Raw genomic sequence first — 20,053 nt, 5'->3', positions numbered from 1 at the left:
ATATTTTTTAGATAAATGCTCATCCTGATACAGGAAAGTAGAGGATAGAATTTTAAGTCAGTAGAGGATAAAGAATACTGCAGATTATTTCTTAGCTATATCAAAATACTACATCCTAATTATGCTCCTCTCTCTCATCCAACAATTCTTTCCTCCCTGGTTTAAGTAGTTTTGTTCTGTGGAAGCTCTGATTGAATACTGTAGAGACAAACCCCTCAAAGATGCTGGATTTCTTTATAGCCATTGCCAGATTAGGAACTATTTAATGCCCCCGGCTGTAGTTCTCAGTCCCCACTTTGAACCTGTTATTAAAGGGTTTAAGATTGAGAGTAATCCATCCTATGAAACCTCAATTTCTCTCCACGCCCAACAGAGGCAGGTTGAGAATAGGGATGGCGGACGGATTAAAATTCCCAACGTATTTGAGGATCGCAAATGTTCAGAGTTGCAGTTTTATTCGGAATTTGTGGCCGAAAACAAAACCAGGAAACCAGCTTTGTGGGCTGTGATGGATGATAGCAGAGGCAGTTTTATTCTCCAGAGTAGCAGGTGCTGATCATATTCCATTAAAACGTTAGAAATACAAAACATGCATGGTCTGTTCATAAATAACATTTTCGGACATTTCTGCACGCCCATCCCTGGTGCGTCTTTAATTGCGGGCACCCTGTCCCATCATCCTGGGCTGGAACGAATACCAAGCAGCCACAGCCCTTCCCAACCTGGCAGCGGAAATGCTCCTCCGCTCCCAGCATGCCCCGCGTCCAACTACAGCTCCCGGCATCCTCGAGGGCCCCCCCTCCGCAGGAGCCAATGGGCAGCCGGCGTAACCGTCGCCCCGCTGCATGCCGGGCGCCGTAGTCTTGCAACGCTGAGAGGCGGCAAAAAAAAAAAAAAAAAGGCCTCGGCCGAAGCCCGGGACTGGGTTGAACGGTGGAGGCCGGTCCCGAGCGCCTTCTCCGGGGCCTCCCCGCGACGGCGGAAGCGGCGGCCTCCTCTTTCTCGCCCACCGCGCCTCGCCTCGCCTCCCGCGCGCCAAGATGGCGGCCGAGGTGGACTTCGGCGACCGCGAGCTCTTCCAACAGCTGGAGGCCGACGAGGAGGCGCCCGCTCTGGGGCCCGGCTCGGCAGAAGAAGCGGCGGAGCTCCGCGAGCGGCTGAGGGACTCCGAGGAGACCGTTAGGCAGCTGCAGGCGGAGAATATCCTGTAGCTGGGCGAGGGCAGCGCCGCCCCGGCTGGAAAGGCCGCCTCCGCCCCGGCTGGGAGCGCCTGACTGGCCGGGCGGGGAGCGGCCTTCCTGGGGGAGAGGGAGGGAGGGAGGGGTCCCTGGCCTACTTCGCTTCTTCCCTCCATGGGATTTTTTCCCCCCCCAAAAAAAATCCGGATTAAGTACAGGCAGTCCTCGATTTACGACCACAAGGGGGGGCAACATATCGGTTGCTAAGCGAGACATTTGCTGAGTGAGTTTTGCCCCGTTTCACGACCTTTTTTTTATGCCACAGTTGTTAAGTGAATCACTGCAGGCCTTCCGTTAGTCACATGGCTGTTAAGGGAATGGGGCTTCCCCCATTGACTTTGCTGGTCAAGAAGGTCACAAAAAGGGGATGGCGTGACCCCCGGGACGCTGCAACCCTTCATAAGTACAAGCCAGTTGCCAAGCGTCCTAATTTTGATCAGGGGACCACGAGGATGCTGCAACGAACCGGTCATAAGTCACTTTTTTTTTTTTTGAAGTTAGAAAAGTTAGCTTTTCTAACTTCGAACGGTCACTAAATGAATGGTTGTAAGTCGAGGATTGCCTGTACATAAGAAAGCCGTTTGGGGGACTTCGGGCTGTTCCCCACAGGGTTGTTCTGGGGGGGGGAAGTAGGCAGTGGGTTTGTTTTATCAAATTTATAGACATCCTATCTCACTCTCAGAGCATCCCTAGATGTAATACATATTACATCTCGGTAAAAGGCATATAAAAATATCATAGGGGGATGGAATAATTTAAAGCTAAATAGGAGGAGGGAAGAGCCTTCAATGGGCTAATTTATAAAGTAATAATAGTGGGATAACAACAATAATAATAATAAAATTTGTGTGGCAAGTAATAAACTAATCCCAAATTTGTGTGGCAAGCTCCAGGCAAGTAGCCAGAAGCAGGTCTTCAAATTCTTTTCAGAGGCCAGGAGGGTGGGGAATTAGGTATTTTCTCTACCTTGAGTCATATGTAAAAAAAAGATGGGATAAAATAATAATGGAGGAGGACTGGGGACAGGAGGCTGCAGGGATTCTCCTGGCTTCACTCTCTGTTTATCATGCCTTGCAATTCCTTAATCATTTTCACATCAGGAACTCAGAAGAAAACTGAACATCCTGACTCGACCAAGGTAGGTTTCACCCTCTCAATTATTTGCAATGTTTTGGCCAAGCAGAGGCTCTTCACGTAGATTTGTAATCGTGATTCAAGGCTGTGAAACGCATGGACATTGAGAAGAGATTTATGTGAGAGATTGAGGGAGGAAACCAGATCTGATCTCTCTCCAGATAGCTCTCAAAAATATCTTCGTAGTGTAAAAATAACAGAAGGTAAAATAGAAAATGAAAGACTTGTAATAATCTGAGGAATTGACACTAAAGTTAATCTGTAAAGGTCAGGAAACTACTTTCGTATTGTAAGCTTTATGCTTTCTTTTTTTAGTGGACTAACCATGGATGGATTTGATGGACCTTTGTTACAGATCTTGTTCATGAATAATACTGTTTCAAAGTGAGTACCTTCCTTGTATTGGCTGAGTTCATTTTCAGAATGGTATGCATCTTAGACTAGAAGACTTGCGGATCTAGATTTACAAGTGTGCTGGATTCCTGCTAAAGGAGATTTTCCATTAGTAGCTACCCATGTTTGGTAGATTCGTGTTTTTCACCGTTTAAGAAAAAATAGAAGAGACTTTGTAGTAAGTCTTTGCAGTAAAGGAGAGAAGACATTTTTTAAAAAATAGTTTCCATTTATCAAAGATTTTAAACGTTTGAGATTTGTTTCTACATGCAGTATGAAAACAAATCTGAATTTGTTCAATGCTAGCAGGAAGTTTTTTTTTAAAAAAAATACCTGTATAGCTTTCTTTTTGGGAATTCAATCCACCTATTCTTTTGACGAGAGAACAAAAACACCAGCATTCATTATGTATAAATGCAATATCAGAAATCCTTAATCTTGTCCTGCTGGCTTTAAAAAACTAAATAGAACAACTGATCCTTTCTATATTTTGATAATCTGTTATATAGGCAATATCATCAAGAAGTAGAAGAGTTTGTATCCAGTTTAGTTCAGAAATACGAGGAGCGGCGGAGGAGTGAATTGGACAAGACCTGCTTCAATGTTAAGCCGCAGGTATCTGTTGATGGGCTATTCTTTTATAAAGTTCTTTTCATCATGTGAAAAGAACTTTATCATTGCTGTCTTAGAGATCACCTGTTTCTGTTCATGGGGCTGGTCCATCACAAACCCCTCACTGTGCTGAACTTGATTGAAGAATTGAAGAACGTTGATTTAACTTTGTAAACTTGATTTTCATTTTGTTAGCCTTCTAGCTTTGTCCTGGAAGAGGATCATAAAGTAACAAGCTCAAATGTGTCCAAAAAAGTCAAAGATGCTTTTAGCGTAAGTTCCTTTTTGTTTCTGTGTTATGAGTGCTTTGAGTTTTTCTAGTTTATGGCATTAGGAAATGATTGGTAACTGTTAAAAATGATCCATGTAAATTTCATTTTTTGTTGTTGTTCTTAGTCCTGTAACGTTGTTTTTCCATTAATTGGTTGAACATATAAATACTACTTGGGAATCTCCATATTCTTAAACCATTTATTTAATGTACTTAATTATGTCAGAACTTAATATTTGTGAAATATTTAAGTACATTTTCAGTATGATGTTTTAGTCTGATTAAAATACTGACACTTTTTGACTCTTTCTCCAGGTTGTAGGAAGTGTTCTCTATTTTACCAATTTTTGTCTTGATAAACTGGGGCAGCCTATATTAAATGAAAATCCTCAGCTCACAGATGGATGGGAAATACCCAAGTATCCTATTTAGTTAACTGTTGTTCCCTTTTCCTGTCAAGCCTTGCTACTTAACGCAATAAGTCTAAAACAGATTGGGTTCCATTTATATATATCTTCAACATCTTAGTGCCCTTAAGTCTCTCATCATTTGTTTGAATGAAACGTTTCCACAGGGGGGATTTCCTGCTCTGATTTAAAATGCTGTCGCACCTTAACGTTGCATTTCTGAAAAGGCAGGGGACTGGCATTAACAGAATAACAGAGTTGGAAGGGACCTTGGAGGTCTTCTAGTCCAACCCCCTGCTCAGGCAGGAAACCTAGACCATTTCAGACAAATGGTTGTCCGATCTCTTCTTAAGAACTTCCAGTGTTGGAGGACTCACAACTTATGGAGGGAAGCTGTTCCACTGATATAATTGTTCTCACGGTCAGGAAATTTCTCCTAGGTTGCTTCTCTCCTTGATTGGTTTCCATCCATTGATGATCCATTGATCAGACAAAATTTGCAGACAAAAAGAAACATCCAGTCTTGAGACTGATAAGCTTTCAGACAGGGTTTTATCTTAACGTAGCGGATAATAATTCTGATCGTGCCCTGTTCTGAAAAGCAATTTGTGCCTTTTGGGTGGTGGCTAATATTATCTAGGCATACAAACCCTACGATTGCATTTTGCTTGATACGATGGCAATTCCTTATTGAATTCTTAAGATACCAGCAAGTTTTCACGCAGATTCTTTCTCTAGATGGACAAGAGATACAAGTAAAGTCTAAAAGGTTTGTATTTCTTTAAATCTACAAATGTTTCTGGTTTTATTTTAAAAAGTATGTCTTGTGATAGGTTAGTATTAGATAGGATTAGGGAGGGAAGTAAAAAAAAAAGCCTAGTTTACTTCGTAATGTAAATTTTTCAGGTGGACTTTAAATGGCGTAATGGAATATGAGCATATAAAAAAGAAAACGTAGATAATATTTATGTCCTCAAATCTCCACAGAGGTATATAACAGGGGTTTTGATGGCCACCTGTCTCTTTCAAGAGAAACAGAATCTTAGAAACTCCTGTCACAGGTGGCCTATAGAATGTATTTTTTATCTCAGTTATAGGTTCTGTCTTCCAGCTCAAAACGTTAATAAAATGTTTATTTTTCTTCGGTTCGCTGTTGAAAAAGCATGGCTGTGAATATTCCTTGGCAGCAATGCAAAAATTGTGGTGCAACACTTAAGAGCCACACTATTCCTCACTGCCTGCCTCACAGTCGGCTTAGAATTTGTCCTGGCATCCAGTGCGTGACTATCACTTATTCATTTGACATCAGATTTCGTTTGGTCATTCATATATCCAGTACCATTTCATTGCCGTGCTGGTGTGACTTTTTCCACCTTTAAAGTTGTAATTGGGCATTATTGATTTGCTCCTTTTGTGCTGCTACATCTAACGAGGCACCAAGAAGATTAGAGCAAGTGTTTGTTTTTTTTATAAAAAAAATAGCCACTGAGAGACTGTCAGTAGCTCTAAATGTGTGCTTGTGTTTGTGTGTTTTTAATTAAGCAGACCCAAATCTCACTGTTTCAACTGTGGCTCTGAAGATCACCAGATTAAAGATTGCCCAGAGGTAAAGACATATTTCAGTCTGTGCTTTCCACAGCCTTACCGGCGGCTGTTATTGCGCTTGGTAGCATCCTGATGGTCTTTGTTTTTCCCTCCTATCTTAATTTTAGCCACGAAACTCTGCCCGCATAAACGAAAAAAGAAAAGAGTTTATGGACGCCTGCGGAGAAACCGGCAGCCCAAATTTCCAGCAGAGATATCACGCGGATGAAGTGGAAGAGCGGTTTGGACGCTTCAGACCAGGAATAATCAGGTACAGGTAGACCTCGACTTAACGGCCACAATTGAGCCCACAAATTCACTAAAAAGGGACACAAAGAAGGAATATCCAGATCCAGCGATTTCTTTACCTAACTCTTTATCGTGCACGTTTTCTCAGTCGGCAGTCTGAAACCAAATTGCCAAACCGTGGCTCAATTTCGTTGTGTTTTTAACCAGACCTCCCTTCCCACTCCCCACAGCGAGGAACTCCAGGATGCCCTCGGTGTCACCGAGAAGACGCTTCCTCCCTTCATCTATCGCATGCGGCAACTGGGGTATCCGCCAGGCTGGCTGAAAGAGGCAGAGATGGAGAAATCTGGCTTAACGCTCTACGACGGGAAAGGTAAAAGGGGTTGAAGACTCTGTTTGCTTGTACAAGCCGGCATTCTGGGAGTTGGCCCAACATCTTAAAAGTGCCTAGGTTGAAAAACATTGGCATCTTGTTCACGTGGAAGGGACTTTGGAGGTCTTCCAGTCCAACCCCCAGTTCAGGCAGAAAAGTCTACTCAGCCTTGGACAGCCTGAGTTTTTTTTTCAGCCCAGTTTCAACCTGTGTCTAATTAGCTGGTCAGGGGAGCTTGTTCCTCAGAGCTCTTGTAAGGCCTTGTTCAATTCATTAAAGGCGTTCCCGCATTCCAGCCTTCGGTGTCAAAACGGCCCGGAGCAAGAGAACGTATTTTGCCAGTCATGTCTTCCACGACTGATGTTGCTTTCTTACAGCATCGCCCAGCAGTGAGGCCGAGGAGGAATCTCACCCACATGAGAACCCGTGTGTCTCTTACGATCTCTCCAAGTTGATCAACTACCCGGGTTTTAACATGTCCACCCCAAGTGGGGTGACAGACGTAAGTGCCCATTTCCTTGCTGTTGTCCTGCCCTTCCACCTCTAGGATGTCATGCTGGCTCACTTTTACCTTCATTCGTAGTGTACCACTGTCACACAATCACCATTTATAACGTTTTTGGCTAGAAAACTTTCAGTTTTTTGCTTTTGTTTTCCAGCCAAAAAAAAAAACAAAAGATCTTTGCAGACAATGGATTCACATAACAACTGCGGCAAGAAAGGCTGTAAAATTGGCCGTGTGGCGGCCTGCTTAACAACCTGCACGGTCATAAGACGAGGAGTATCTGTAGCTCCTAGATTGTCTTAAATGCCTTCGGGAAGGACTGCCGGAAAGACAGTCTGTGTTTATCACAGCAATGCCTTTGATTAGAGTTCATTCTTTCTTGCCTCGGTTCTTTTTATTAAAGATAACACAGCAAAGCTCTGTTGCGTGTATATAAAGCTCGGACATTTATTCTTTGATTTTCTAATAGTTTCCTTCCTTCATTTTTTTGTGGGGGAACACAGGAATGGAGGATGTTCGGCTCGGTACCTCTTCAGCCATCCCAGCAGAAAGAAATTTTTGCTCATTATCTTACCACTTATCATTCGGTGAATATTTTTAAGCACGCTGGTCTATTTTCCCAGAACAAAACCTTCTTTTTTTGGGGGGGAGGGGGTTCCCCTCTGGGGTTCTTAATTTCTCTCCTTTGTTTCTGACCCCACCCCCCTTTTCAGGCCAGTCTCAAATCCAGGCACAAAAGGTCTCCCTCTCATCAGAGCTCCCATCATTCGAAACGGCAGAAAGGAACCAGCGCCGATGTCTCGCCAGCCGACATGGAGATCGACTCTGGTATATCTTTCCTCTTAAAAAACACGTCGCCATTTTTAAAAAATTCACTCCCTTTTTGCTTTTTCCCTTCAATTCCATGAGCTCCCAGTAGAAACCCACCGTCATTTGTTTGAAGCGCCACCCATCTTAGCTCCAACTTGAGTCAGGCGAGTGATTAAAGACGTTTGCTCTTTTCCTCCTTCCAGATCTAGAAATGCCCCATAGCTCTCCCGCTTACGATGGCTTCCACTTCCAACCTCCGTTGCCTCCGGGGTCTCCGCTGACGGCCACTCCCCCCCCTCTGCCGCAGGGCACCCCTCCAGGTAGTCCCCCCAGCCTGACTCCTCCTCCTCCTCAACCGCTGTCTTGTGTGCCAGCAGCCCTGCCTCGCGACACCCCGCCTTGGACGCCATCTGCCCCGCGGCCGGAGGATTCCGCCATGGATGAAGACACCTTGACCCTGGAAGAACTGGAGGAGCAGCAGCGGCTGATTTGGGCGGCCCTCGAGCAGGCGGAGAGCGCCAACAGCGACTCGGACCTCCCTGCCGTGACTCCCATGGCCGGCAACTCCGGAACGTCATCCCCCTGCAGGACGGAGCCCTCCATTCCCCTGGAGGAAGCGGCTCCCCAGCAACTGGAGGTCTCCAAAGCTGAACCCGATGACAAACCTGAGCAGATACCCCAGACTACCGAAGAACCTGGTCCTCAACAGGCCATTGAACTGGTGGATTTAACAACCGAGGCGGAAGCCATTCCCACAGACTCTGAAGGCCAAGGCCAAACCTGCTCCTCGGATCCCGCCGGCCACCTGAATCACAGCGACGCCCCTGCGATTCCCGACGCCAGCGAGCCGCCCTCCTCCAAACCCCCCGGCCTCGTTCCCGACATGAGCAAGTTTGCCGCGGGAATCACCCCTTTCGAATACGACAACATGTCGGAGTCCACTGGGACTTACCTCCGAATAAGGAGCGTGCTGAAAAAATACCCAAGAAGCCAGCTGAAGAATAAGAAGCTCTCCCTTTAACAGCCTGACTCGGGCCAGGGACAAAAAAACAAACAAAATCAGGATTTGGGTGCTTTCCCCTTAAAGCACAAATCAAGAGCAGGAGACGGAAATCTTGGGGGGGGGGTTGCATTCTTCCTGAAACCAAGTAATTTTGTTTTGTTTTTTTTTAATAAAAATGTCTGGGGGACGGGCTTCCATTTTGACCTCGAACCAGGACTGATACTTCCACAGATACACAAAAGTTTTGTGAATCTTCTCCAATCCTGCATTAAAGATACCCCTGAATTTTTTTTTCTCCCCCAACTTGGGGTCAAAATACATCCTTGCCTCTCTCTACCAACCGAGGTTTTTGTCTCTGCCAGACTTGTGCTTTCCACAGGGAGCTGATAGTTCTTGAAATACATTTACTGTCCGCAGCTTTTGAAAGGACCCCGTGTTTTTTTGTTTTTTTTTAATGTTTCCCCTCAAATTGTTGTGGCGATCCGACGGGAATAATCAGGGATGAATCAACCATTCTCTTTACATCCTTTTTTAAAAGTTTTTTTTAAAGTGTTTTAGGGGATTTACTTTTTTAAAAAAAAAAAACGACACTGGCTTTTTGTTTCGGTAACATCGTCATCTTTGAACTTGCTGTACATATATTTGTGCTTGTGTACAGGGGTTTAATAAAAAGATTTTTTTCATAACTTTTGTGTACATATGTAAACCTTGAAACGGGCTTTAGAAAGCCTATTCCTGGAAAATCAAACTTTATTGAGGATAAATATTGTGTTCTTTGTGCTGTTTTTTTTTTTCCCCCTCTGTGCCTTTTTAAGGGAATTACTGCAAAGGAAATTTTGCGGTCAAAAAGACAGAAAGCCATAACACTCCCCGATTTAATCCTGCGCGCATGGAAGAATTAGCTGTTTATTCAGAGTCGTCATTTCCAGTGTCTGTTTCATCTCAGGTTCCTTGCAAGATATTTAGACGGCCTTCTCTCCGTTCCCCCAAAGGTGTTTAGGTCCAGAAAAAGGTGTGTATAATTATTCTTTTCCCCACCCCTCTCTAACCTTGGGTGACCCTGCTCCTGATACCCAATGACCCCGTAGGATACCTACGAATGATCTCCTGTCCTTGAAGACCTGATCAACCTGATCATGGTTTGAAAAAAAAAAAAATAACTTCACCACCTCACTTTCCAGCGACGAATGTCTTGATGTACAAAGCCACGCCAAATATTCTCTTGCGGATTCCAATGTGTGGTTTTAATTAAACGTTCAAGGCTGGTAGGGTGGAGTTAAAGCAAAGGGGCGGCTGGCTTTAATGAACCAAGTTTTTAATGGAGTGGATGGGTTTGAGCTTCGTTCAAACTCGCCCAGCCTCCGACTGGCTTGCCTGGACAGGAGAGAGCCCTGGCTGTTCACACCTCTCTTTGTGGGTTGTTCTTTTGTTTGTTTTGTTTTCTACCTTTATTGAGAGCACTCTCTCCTCCTTTTCATCAAATTTGTACAATGTGAGTCTCCCAAGCAATGTGAGTCTCTACTTAGTCCAGGGCTCTCCAAGCTTGGCAACTTTTAAGACTTGTGGACCTCCAACTCCCAGAATCCCCCAGCCAGCAATGGCTCCTGCCCAAATTGGAGGGTGGGGGTACCTGGGAAAACCAGGCCTCTCCAGGAGGGAAGGAGACTTAATGGGAGAGGAAGAAAGGAGAGGAGGAGGAAGGGAAGGAAGAAGAGGAAGGAAAGAAAAAAAAAAGGAAAGGGAAGGGAAGAAGAGTTGGAAGGGACCTTATAGGTCATCTAGTCCAACCTAAAGGAGATCCTAAACCATTTATTTATTTATTTATTTATTTAATGAGATGTGCCGCCTTATCTCCAGCCGGACTCAGGGCGGCTCACAGCAATAAAAAAAACATCTAATGAAAAAGTAAAAAAAAAAAAATTAAATCCAAATCTCATAATTTAACAGAAGTGCAATTAAGACTAACAAATTGAAAATGAAAACCCCCATCAGTCGTTTCTGACAGGTGGCAGCCCAGTCTCTTCTTGAAAGCTTCCAGGGAGGAAGCTCCCACAACTTCTGTTGGAGTGGGAGGAAGGAAAGAAGGGAAAGGAAAAGGAAAGAAAGAAGGAAGGAAAAGGAAAGAAAGAAAGAAAAAGGGAAGGATGGAAGGAAAAGAAAAAGGAAAGAAAGGAAGGAAAAAGAAAAAGGGAAGGAAGGGAAAGGGAAGGAAGGAAGGAAAAGAAGAAGGAAGGAAAAGGAAAGAGAGAAAAAGAGGGAAGGAAAAGGAAAAAGAAAAAGGGAAGGAAGGAAAAGAAAAAGGAAAGAAAGAAGGAAGGAAAAGGAAAGAAAGAAAAAGGGAAGGAAGGGAAAGGAAAAAAGGAAGGAAGGAAAAGGAAAGAAAAGAAAAGGAGGGAAGGAAAAGGAAAGGAAGAGGAAAAGGGAAGGAAGGAAAAGAAAAAGGAAAGGAGGAAGGAAGGAAAAGGAAAGAAAAAGAAAAAGGGAAGGAAGGAAGGAAAAGAAAAAGGAAAGAAAGAAAAAGGAAAGGAAGGGAAAGGAAGGAAGGAAAAGGAAAGAAAGAAAAAGAAGGAAGGAAGGAAAAGAAAAAGGAAAGAAAGAAGGAAGGAAAAGGAAAGAAAGAAAAAGAAGGAAGGAAGGAAAAGAAAAAGGAAAAGAAGGAAGGAAGGAAAAGAAAAAGGAAAGAAAGAAAAGGGAGGAACGGGAGGAGGAGGAGGAGGGGGGAAGCAGGGGCGGCGGGCAGCCTCCTTCCTTCCCTCCCTCCCTCCGCCCGCCCTTCCGCAGTCCCCGCCTGGCGGCCGCCCCTGCCCGCCCCTGCCGCCAGGAGGGAGCCGCCAGCAGCGCCGCCGCGCCTCGCCTCGCCTCGCCTGGCCGGAGGAAGCGGAGAAGCCGAGGAGGAAGCAGGGCAGGTAGGCAGGCGGGCGGGTGAGGGGCTTGCAGGGGGCGGGGGGCGAGTCGGGGGTCTTGGCCGCTCGCGGCGCCCGGGAGGAGGGGCGGGGGGCGCCTTTGTCGGAAGGAGCGGCGCCCCCTCCCCAAGTCCTGGGCCCTGCAGCCCCCTCCCCACTTTGGGGGCTCCTTCCCTCCCCCCGTCTTTCTTTCTGAGGGGGTGGGCTGGGTTGGGGGCTGTGGGAGACACCTGGATCCCGGCCTCCTTTGAAAAGGGGCTGGAGACGGGGGTGGGGGCTTCCCTTTTGGGGTCCCTTCCTTGGAGAGGGGCTGCTGGGCCCCAGAATGTGGGGGGGGGGCAGCCAGGACAATGGGGGGAGACCAGGCCTGCAGTGGATAGAAGGGGGGGGGGCTGAGGAAGCCCAGGGCTTGCTGGCAATTGTTCCTTTATGGTTAATTTGGGGAGGGGGGTGGGAGACACGTTTGCTGAAGGGAATTGGGGGGGAAAAAGCTGCAGGCAGAGAAGGTATTTTTCTTTTTCCTAATTTGCCCCCCCCCCCGTCCCCCCCCATCCCAGATGGGTGTGTGTGTGAGAAAGACAAGCTCTGGTCTTAGGAAGGGTTTCGTTTTGGGGTGTCTGTGAAGGTTTGCCCCCCCCCCCCCACACACACACACACCTGGCGCGTGCAAAGAGGGTGAGGGGAGCTTATGGATGTGAGGATTTTGGCTTTGTCTCTTTTGGGGGGCTTGTGAGTTGCCCCGAATTCTGCTCCCCCCCCCAAATGGGGGCCCTGTGAATCTTTTCAGTGGGGAAATAACATTAAAAGGGGGGCGTCTGGTGGTCCCTTCTGAGATCAACCGGTTGTCCGAAAAGGGGTCACTAGATTAATCCAGGCTTTCTCAACTTTGGCAAGTTGAAGAGGGGTGGACTTCAACTCCCAGAATCCCCACGGCTGACTGGGAATTCTGGGAGTTCAAGTCCACTCCTCTGGGAAGCCAGGCCTGTTGGGACCCCCGGGCTAAATTAGGGGCATCCAGAAGGCAAATGCAGGGTGGGGGGCATTGCGTGTGGAGAAGCCAGAGGGCTACAAATCAGGGAGGTGCAGGCAGAGTCCAAGGGTGTCCTTCCTCCCCTCAAGGGGTCCCATTGGGGTGTAGGGCAAAAGAAAAACCGGGGGTCCCCACATTCTTTGATTTACCCCCTTGATTTGTGGGAAGATTGTGCTCGGTCATCTGATCTGCTGCCACATAGGATGACATCTGTGCTGCAAGGAAAAGAAAAGAAAGGGAAGGGAAGGGAAGAGAAAAGAAGAGAAGGAAAGGGTAGAAAGGAAAAATAAGGGGGGGAAGGAACGAAAGAAGGGGAGGAAGAGGAAGGAAGGAATAAGAGGGAAGAAAGGAAGGAAAAATAAGAGGGAAGGAAGGAAAAAGGAGTGAAGGAAGAGGAGGAAGGAAGGAATAAGAGAAGAAAGGAAGAAAAAATGAGGGAAGGAAGAGAAGGAAGGAAGGAAAGAAAGGAAGAAAAAATAAGGGAGTGAAGGAAGAGGAGGAAGAAGGGAAGAAAGGAAGAAAAAATGGAGTGAAAGAAGAGAAGAAAGGAAGGAAGAAGGGAAGAAAGAAAGAAAAAATGAGGGAAGGAAGAGAAGGAAGGAAGGAAAGAAAGGAAGAAAAAATAAGGGAGTGAAGGAAGAGGAGGAAGAAGGGAAGAAAGGAAGAAAAAATGGAGTGAAAGAAGAGAAGAAAGGAAGGAAGAAGGGAAGAAAGAAAGAAAAAATAAGGGAGGGAAAGAAGGAAGGAGAAACCATAGAGAAGAGCCCCCCACTGCTGTGCCAGCGGCCCCCAGGTCCTTTTTCCCCGGGCCTTGGCCTGGCCAGCTCCTGGGGGTCAGCGGGAGCGCCATCTGAAGGGGGGGGGAGATGCCGCAATCAACTGGTGTGAGTTCTCGCATGACATCAGTGGGGGGGGGGTTTGGAAGCCTCATTGGCCGAAGGCGGCAGGCGAGAGGCTGACTTCCTTCCTGCCACGGGGGTTTAAAAGGTTTATTTGGGACGTCCTTGTCCAGAACGGGCAGAATTTGGAGCAGGGGCACCCCAGGTAAAGGATACCGAATTGCATGCCTTGATTTGCCGGTTGCTTAAATGCGAAAACTGCGTTTTTGTGTTGTGTTTCAGGGACTTTTTCTTGTGACTTCACTTTATTCTGTCACTCTGGGAGACAGACAGACAGACGTACGGTTTTCACACTGATATTTTGCAATGCCGGATGAAAGCGTTCTGTTCGTGTTCAGCGGAAACTGGTTTATTGCGTTGTTGTATTTTCTACAGCTCCTTCGGACTTTCCGCAGTAGTAAAATATTAGGAAAGGATAGCTTTCTTTTTCGTGTTCAGCAAGGTGGATTTTGTGTCTTCTAAAGCATAATGTGCATTTTGTGCGGGAGGTAAATATGACCAAAAGCTATAGGATAGCCTCGTGAATAATATTTAGGCTCTTGAGATAAGAATCCAAAAATAGTGACATTTTAAGGAATATCAGCAGAGAAATTGATTTTGCAGTAAATAAAAACGGGCAAAGCAATTCCTGTCTTGTATTATATCATCTTTTAACCTCATAGATCTAGAGTATGTTTGTGTGAGATGCTATAAAAGGAACACGTTTGTTTCCTCTTGCACTTTGAAATGGAGGTACCCATTATCAATGTTGTGCCAGAATTCAAAAAAATGTTTGGGCTTTATCTGGCCTTTGTAATTTTGGGAGGGGGTGGGGGCGATATCTTTAGCTCTGCAAAAGAGGGAAAGGCATGAGAAATTTAATTTTCCTAAGGGAAGTTAAGTAAGAAACAGTCTAAATAAAATTAAGTGTTTGGAAAGCTGCAATTAACCTTGTAGTTGAACTGTTTTAAGGTTTTGCATTTAACCTCAACCATTTTGGATGACAAAGAATTACCAGAAATATTCTCATTTTTTCCCCCCTATGTCTACTTAGGAAACATCTTACACTTTCACGCTTGCGATATTCCTACCTTAGTGGGATGAGTTTCCTAAATAAGTGGAGTTGCTAGATTGCATTCTGCGGGGTGAAGCCAGTTTTGAGCTCCTGATGCAGAGGCAACTCCACGCCCGTCTTCATTAGCGTCGATGAAATCAAAATACAGGTTTTGTAACTCACGACATTGCCATTATGAAACACAACTGGAGGTGGTGGCAGCGAAGGTATTTCTGCCCCGTGATTCATGCTTTTATTGCGTTGCCTCTTCTGCAGCAAAACATTATCAGCACAGGTAGAGTTGTCGTGATTCCCTAACGCAGGTAGTCCTCGACTTACGACCGCGAGGGCCCCAGAATTTCCATCGCTACTGAAGGCAGCTGTTCAGTGAGTTTCGCCTGATTTTGCCACGGTGCTTAAGCAAAACACTGCGGGTTGGTAACTGAATCATAAATATATGCCAATTGCCAAACGCTTAGATTTTGACCGTTGGAATGCTGTGATGGTTGTAAGTCTGAGGACTGGTCATAAGTCACTTTTTTTCTGTGTTGTTGTAGCTTCAGACATTTGTTAAACAAATAGTTGTAGGTCAGAGATAGATAGACCTGTCTAAAGATGGGCATACTTGCAATGGTACATCGTTTTCATTACAATCTCTTGCTTTGGGATCCTAGCCAAGACGTTCTTATAATACAGGTAGCTCCTCGACTTATGACCGCAATCGAGCCCAACATTTCCATTGCTAAGTGAGACATTTGTTAAGAGAGCCTCGTCCCCATTTTACGACCTTCCTTGCCACAGGTGTTAAGTGAATCAAAAGCAGTCGTTAAATTAGTAAGATGTTTGTTAAGAGAATCCAGCTTCTCCACGGAGTTGGCTTTGTCAGAAGGTCGCAAAAAGGGGATTTGATGTGACCCCGGGACATTGCAGCCGTCATAAATGTGAGTCAGATCACATGACCATGGGGGAAGTTGCAACGGTTGTATAAGGGTGAAAAACGGTTGTTAAGTTGCTTTTTTTCCAGTGCCGTTTAACTTCGAACGGTCACTAAACGTACTGTTGTAAGTCAAAGATTTAAAGCACCCTGTTATTAACACAGCTGCCTGCAATTTACTGCTGGTTCGAATCTCTCCAAGGCTCAAGGTTGACTCAGCCTTCCATCCTTTCTAAAGTAGGTAAATTGAGGACCCAGTTGTGGGGGCAATAAGCTGACTTTGTATAAATATACAAAAGGATGAAGGCTATTGCTGAGCACATTGTAAGCCGCCCTGAGTCTCCGGAGAAGGGCGGCATATAAATCAAATTAAAAAAAAAAAAAAAAAAGACTACTTGTAAAGGTGGCAAGTGAAATTAATTAGATGTTCCTTGTACCTGGGATGTCTCCTTAGGAAGCTGTAGGACTCCCACGTTCTTTGCCAAAATCCCTGCAGGCATCAGATAACCTGGGAGGGGCGCTAATCGGTTCCACCTTGTTTTTGCATTTAGGAAGGATTTTTAAAGAAGATTCTTAACTCCTTAGAAGGTGCTTTAAAAAACCCACATCTCCCACTTCCTTCCATATGAACTTCAGAGGTATTCATTTGCATGCTTTTTTGGGTTTTTTGTTTTTTTTTAAGAGTGTAGGGTGTATCCACTATTACAGGGGTCTTAAAGTTGCCAAGGTTGGAGACCCCTGCACTATTGTGTCTCCTGACCTGTTTCTTCCTTGCTTGGGACTGGCAGAAGGGAAATCTCATTCCCACCCACCCCACCTGCTTTTCAAGCTTCTCTCCAGCTTTTCTTTTCTCGGACTCTGCTTGAAATGCAGGTGAAAAACAAAAATGATAAAATTCACAGAGGCTTTGGAGACGGATCCTTCTAAGCTGCTACTCAAAAGTTTGATCTCCTCCTTCGTTCAGTTCCAGTTCTGGAAATTGGCAGAGGAAAAGCAGGCCTCGGGTGTCACCTCTGGCATTCCTGACCTTTGGAATTGCAATCGGTTTAACTGGTTTTTTGTTTTTTTAAATGGGCTGGGCCTTGGACGGGATCTTTTTGGTATTCCGACACAATGCCTGGGCTTGGTGCAACCTATTTTTTTTTGGAAAACAGAAAGGAAAGAGCTGCAAATTCCCATTCTTGACTCGCCTCTGAAATAGCAACTTCTCCTCCTCATCCGTTCATCCCATTCAGAGCAGAACACAAGGAGGACTAGAAGGCAGGTAGATGAATTTCTGGCTCAGGACATTTTTTTTCCCCCTTCCTTCACTTTTGTCAAGTCTAGTGAAAAGAAGGAGCAGGTTTCCAATATCTACAGGGCTGCCCCAAAGAAGAGGGGAATCAAACTACCATGTTTTCCCGAAAATAAGACCCTGTCTTATATATTTTTTTTTTGAACCCTGAAATAAGCACTTGGCCTTATTGCCATGTGCTCAAAAGCCCAATTGAGCTTATTAGCAAGGGATGTCTTATTTTGGGGAAAACGAGGTATTTTCCAAAGCGCAGGACAAGAAGCAGCGGATGGAAGATTGCAAATCACGGCAATTGTCAACTTACGACAGTTCACTTAGTGAACGGTTCAAAGTTACAACTGCCCTGGGGGGGCGGGGGCAGGGCGGGGAATGACTTATTGCCATTTTTCACACAACCATGGCAGCTTCCGAAACAGTCAATATAAATCGTAAGGATACCAGCAACAAGGTTACAGTCATACAGTCATAAGTGGGAGGAGATGGGTGATAGGAACGATGAGAAGAATAATAGTAATACAGTTTTAGTGAATAGTTTGACAGTGTTGAGAGAATTATGTGTTTAGCAGAGTGATGGCGTTCAGGGAAAAAAACTGTCCTTGTGTCTAGTTGTTCTGGTGTGCAGTGCTCTATAGCCTCGTTTTGAGGGTAGGAGTTGAAAGAGTTTATAGTATGTCCAGGATGCGAGGGGTCTGTAGATATTTTCACAGCCCTCTTTTTGACTCGTGCAGTATACAGATCCTCAATGGAAGGCAGGTTGGTAACCATTGTTTTCTCTGCCGTTGTAATGATCCTCTGAAGTCTGTGTCTGTCTTGTTGGGTTGCAGAGCCAAACCAGACAATTATGGAGGTGCAGATGACAGACTCCATAATTCCTCTGTAGAACTGGATCAGCAGCTCCTGGGGCAGTTTGAGCTTCCTGAGTTGGTGCAGAAAGAACATTCTTTGTTGTGCTAACCATGTTATTAACTTAACAACGGTGGCAAAAAAAAGTCGTAAAACAGGGCAAAATTCACTTAATAAATGTCTCAGCAGCAGAAATTTTGGGCTCGGTTGTGGTCGTTAAGACGAGGAACATCTGTGCTGCTTTGCAGGTATAACGAAGTATTAAGATAAAGTATTTGAGGATGTGAGAAGACCATGCCATCCCTGATAAACATTAAATAGATCTAGACAAATTGATTCAAAGTGTTAGCACCTCACACCTTCGTTCCCTAGACTTCAATCTGTTATCCTGTTTTCTCTGTTAATTAAAAGTGGGATATTTCCCCCCCCAATTCGTCAGTTACTCTTTTGAAATAGCGTCTGCATTCACGCCCAAAATTAGCACATTGTTTTATTATTACGCGAGAAGCCGTTCCCAAACCCTGATTTATTGTCTGGTATCTCTGGACCAGGTTTGAAAACCTGTTTATCGAAACATTCCAGCGGATTGTCTCGGATGGTCCCGTCAAACTCCTGCTTGTCTATTTTTAAAAAGGCTGCAGGAGAACAAGAGTTGTGTAAAAACAAGCTGTATTTTTCTATTAATAGCAAGCTGGGTGAGATATAGCCTTAGAGAAGTCAAGTCAGTCCAGATGCTTGGAGTGAGTTTTTTGTTGCTGTTATTTTTATGCTTGGAGGTGCATATAGAAATTTGCTTTCTTCCCCCCCCCCTTTCAAAACAAAAGAAAACAACTAGCTAAAGACTTAAGCTTTGCCGGAAAAAGGATTCTTGCCATTAACCTGTCGCTGTAGCAACAGTTAGAATCCATTTCGGAGCTGATTTGCTAAAGCCAAAAATTAAAATGGTTATTTAAAGCGGGGGTCTCCAAACTTGGGCACTTTAAGACTTATGGACTTCAACTCCCAGAATTCTGGGAGTTGAAGTCCACAAGTCTTAAAAGTGCCCATGTGTTGTGGCCCATCAGCGGCCTGTGCAGCTAGTAGCTGATTCGGACAGCGAGGAGGCTGGTGTGCTGCGCCACAACCTGTGCAGCTGGCGCTTGAGTCGGACAATGAGGAGGCTGGAGAAGATGTGGTGCCCGAGGCGGGGATTCAGCCAGGGCCTTCAGAACCTCCAGAAGCTCCCATAAGTAAAGAGGAAGAAGAGGAGGAGCCTCTTCTCGATGCACGGGCGCGCAGAGCTGCCAAAAGGCAGGAGTGGTTCCTCAGGAGGAGGTCTCCTAGAGAGTAAGGCTTGGGGCTAATTGGCCACTTCCTTAGCCTATTTAAGGAAGGACGACAACTGAGGCAATTTGCAGGGAACAACTTCGTTCACTCTCTTTCGTGTCCTGATCTTAGTTCTCTTATCAGTTTCCTGCAAATTGCTTCTGGGCTTTCTGCCAACCATAGTAAGATTACGATTATTTATTCTTTGTATTCTTGTAGGCTGTTAAGAAAGTTAATTAACAGCCTTTATTTGAAAAAAGACTGATTTAATTTAGTAAACTAAGATTTGTACGGACTTTGTGTGTGCTGCATTCTTTGGGGTCCATAGCTGGGGCAGAACCCCAAGTTTGGAGACCCACCCCCTGATTTAAAGAATATAAATGGGGCGACATGAAATAACAACTTCTTAATCGATCTCGATTAATTAACCAATTCTTTAGCAGTCAAGCAAAATGGACCCACCTCTTCCGATCCAGTTCTTTGTGGTATTCCCATCCTCAGTGGTCTTCAGGTATATACTTCCCTTGTGTGAAGGTCTCTGAATTCCCTGAGGGATGGGCTTCCAGAGAAAATTCCTAGTTATAAATGGTGGTCTCGGCATGACAGGTGCAAACAGCCAGAGCTACTGATGAATAACAAAAGTTAGTAACTTTATTTATCTAAATTACAAGAATCTGCTTGTCTTCCCCTGGGAACAACCAGAGAAGGCTTCATGATCTTGTGTGAGATCCATGTCATTTGTGTCTACTCAGCGATGCTAAGCTCAGCCCTTGCTTGACTCCTCCTTGCAACCTAGCAGGCAGTTTCCCAACACAACACTTCTGAGGGTCTCCAGTTAAAGTTAGGGTTAATGCCTCCTCTCTTTCCTTGCCTTACACCTCAATCGCCCAAGACCACCCCTTTCTTCTTTGCTTCAAGACACATCTCCAAACTCAACTTCTTGGACGAAGTTGGCGCTGTCTACTAAAGCTGAGCTTAGAATACTTGTAGTTTAATTGAAATATTTCCCTCGTTACTCGTGTTTCTGTTTCCCACCTCTCACTTTGCCATTCCTGGTAATAATCAGAGGAACTAAGTCTGTTTCTGTTCTCCTTTGACGGTAGGGAGGACAAGCATCCATCAGGAACCTTCCATTCTTCCGAGGGATGCGGTTAACAAAGCGAGCACTGTTGGGTGGCAAGTGCCCGTCTTTCTGTGGTGGCATTCCGAGGGACGTGGTAGGCATTCCTGAAT

At 45.2% G+C, this 20,053-nt stretch overlaps 2 protein-coding genes across 5 annotated transcripts in view; both read left to right on the top strand.

The window, feature by feature from the left end:
• The first annotated feature begins 898 nt into the window (after positions 1 to 898).
• Positions 899 to 9,265, top strand: ZCCHC8 (zinc finger CCHC-type containing 8). Of its 4 annotated transcripts, none has more exons than XM_070950629.1 (14): positions 899 to 1,202; positions 2,336 to 2,376; positions 2,688 to 2,756; positions 3,275 to 3,380; positions 3,573 to 3,650; positions 3,964 to 4,067; positions 4,759 to 4,824; positions 5,601 to 5,661; positions 5,768 to 5,910; positions 6,119 to 6,261; positions 6,639 to 6,763; positions 7,270 to 7,353; positions 7,480 to 7,594; positions 7,780 to 9,265. In XM_070950629.1, exons 1-14 carry the CDS (start codon positions 1,041 to 1,043, stop codon positions 8,595 to 8,597), a joined length of 2,115 nt encoding a protein of 704 aa, XP_070806730.1. In that variant the 5' UTR covers positions 899 to 1,040; the 3' UTR covers positions 8,598 to 9,265. The 4 variants fall into 4 exon arrangements, with proteins under 4 accessions (XP_070806730.1, XP_070806732.1, XP_070806731.1 ...); XM_070950631.1 differs by having other exon boundaries at positions 5,598 to 5,661; positions 7,954 to 9,265; XM_070950630.1 differs by having other exon boundaries at positions 5,598 to 5,661; positions 7,951 to 9,265.
• Positions 9,266 to 11,395: 2,130 nt separating this feature from the next.
• Positions 11,396 to 20,053, top strand: part of CLIP1 (CAP-Gly domain containing linker protein 1) — a 56,307-nt gene continuing 47,649 nt past the window's right edge. Inside the window, exon 1 of the mRNA XM_070951231.1 lies at positions 11,396 to 11,485. The gene's annotated coding sequence lies outside the window, so the exon portion shown is untranslated. The remainder of the gene's footprint in view (positions 11,486 to 20,053) is intronic.

Source organism: Pituophis catenifer, unplaced genomic scaffold, assembly GCF_029215685.1.
Source record: "Pituophis catenifer annectens isolate HBS135680 unplaced genomic scaffold, rPitCat1.0.hap2 SCAF_10, whole genome shotgun sequence".
Classification (NCBI taxonomy): domain Eukaryota; kingdom Metazoa; phylum Chordata; class Lepidosauria; order Squamata; family Colubridae; genus Pituophis; species Pituophis catenifer.
The sequence above is the reverse complement of the archived record's forward strand: the minus strand, read 5'-3'. Positions and strand labels throughout refer to the sequence as shown.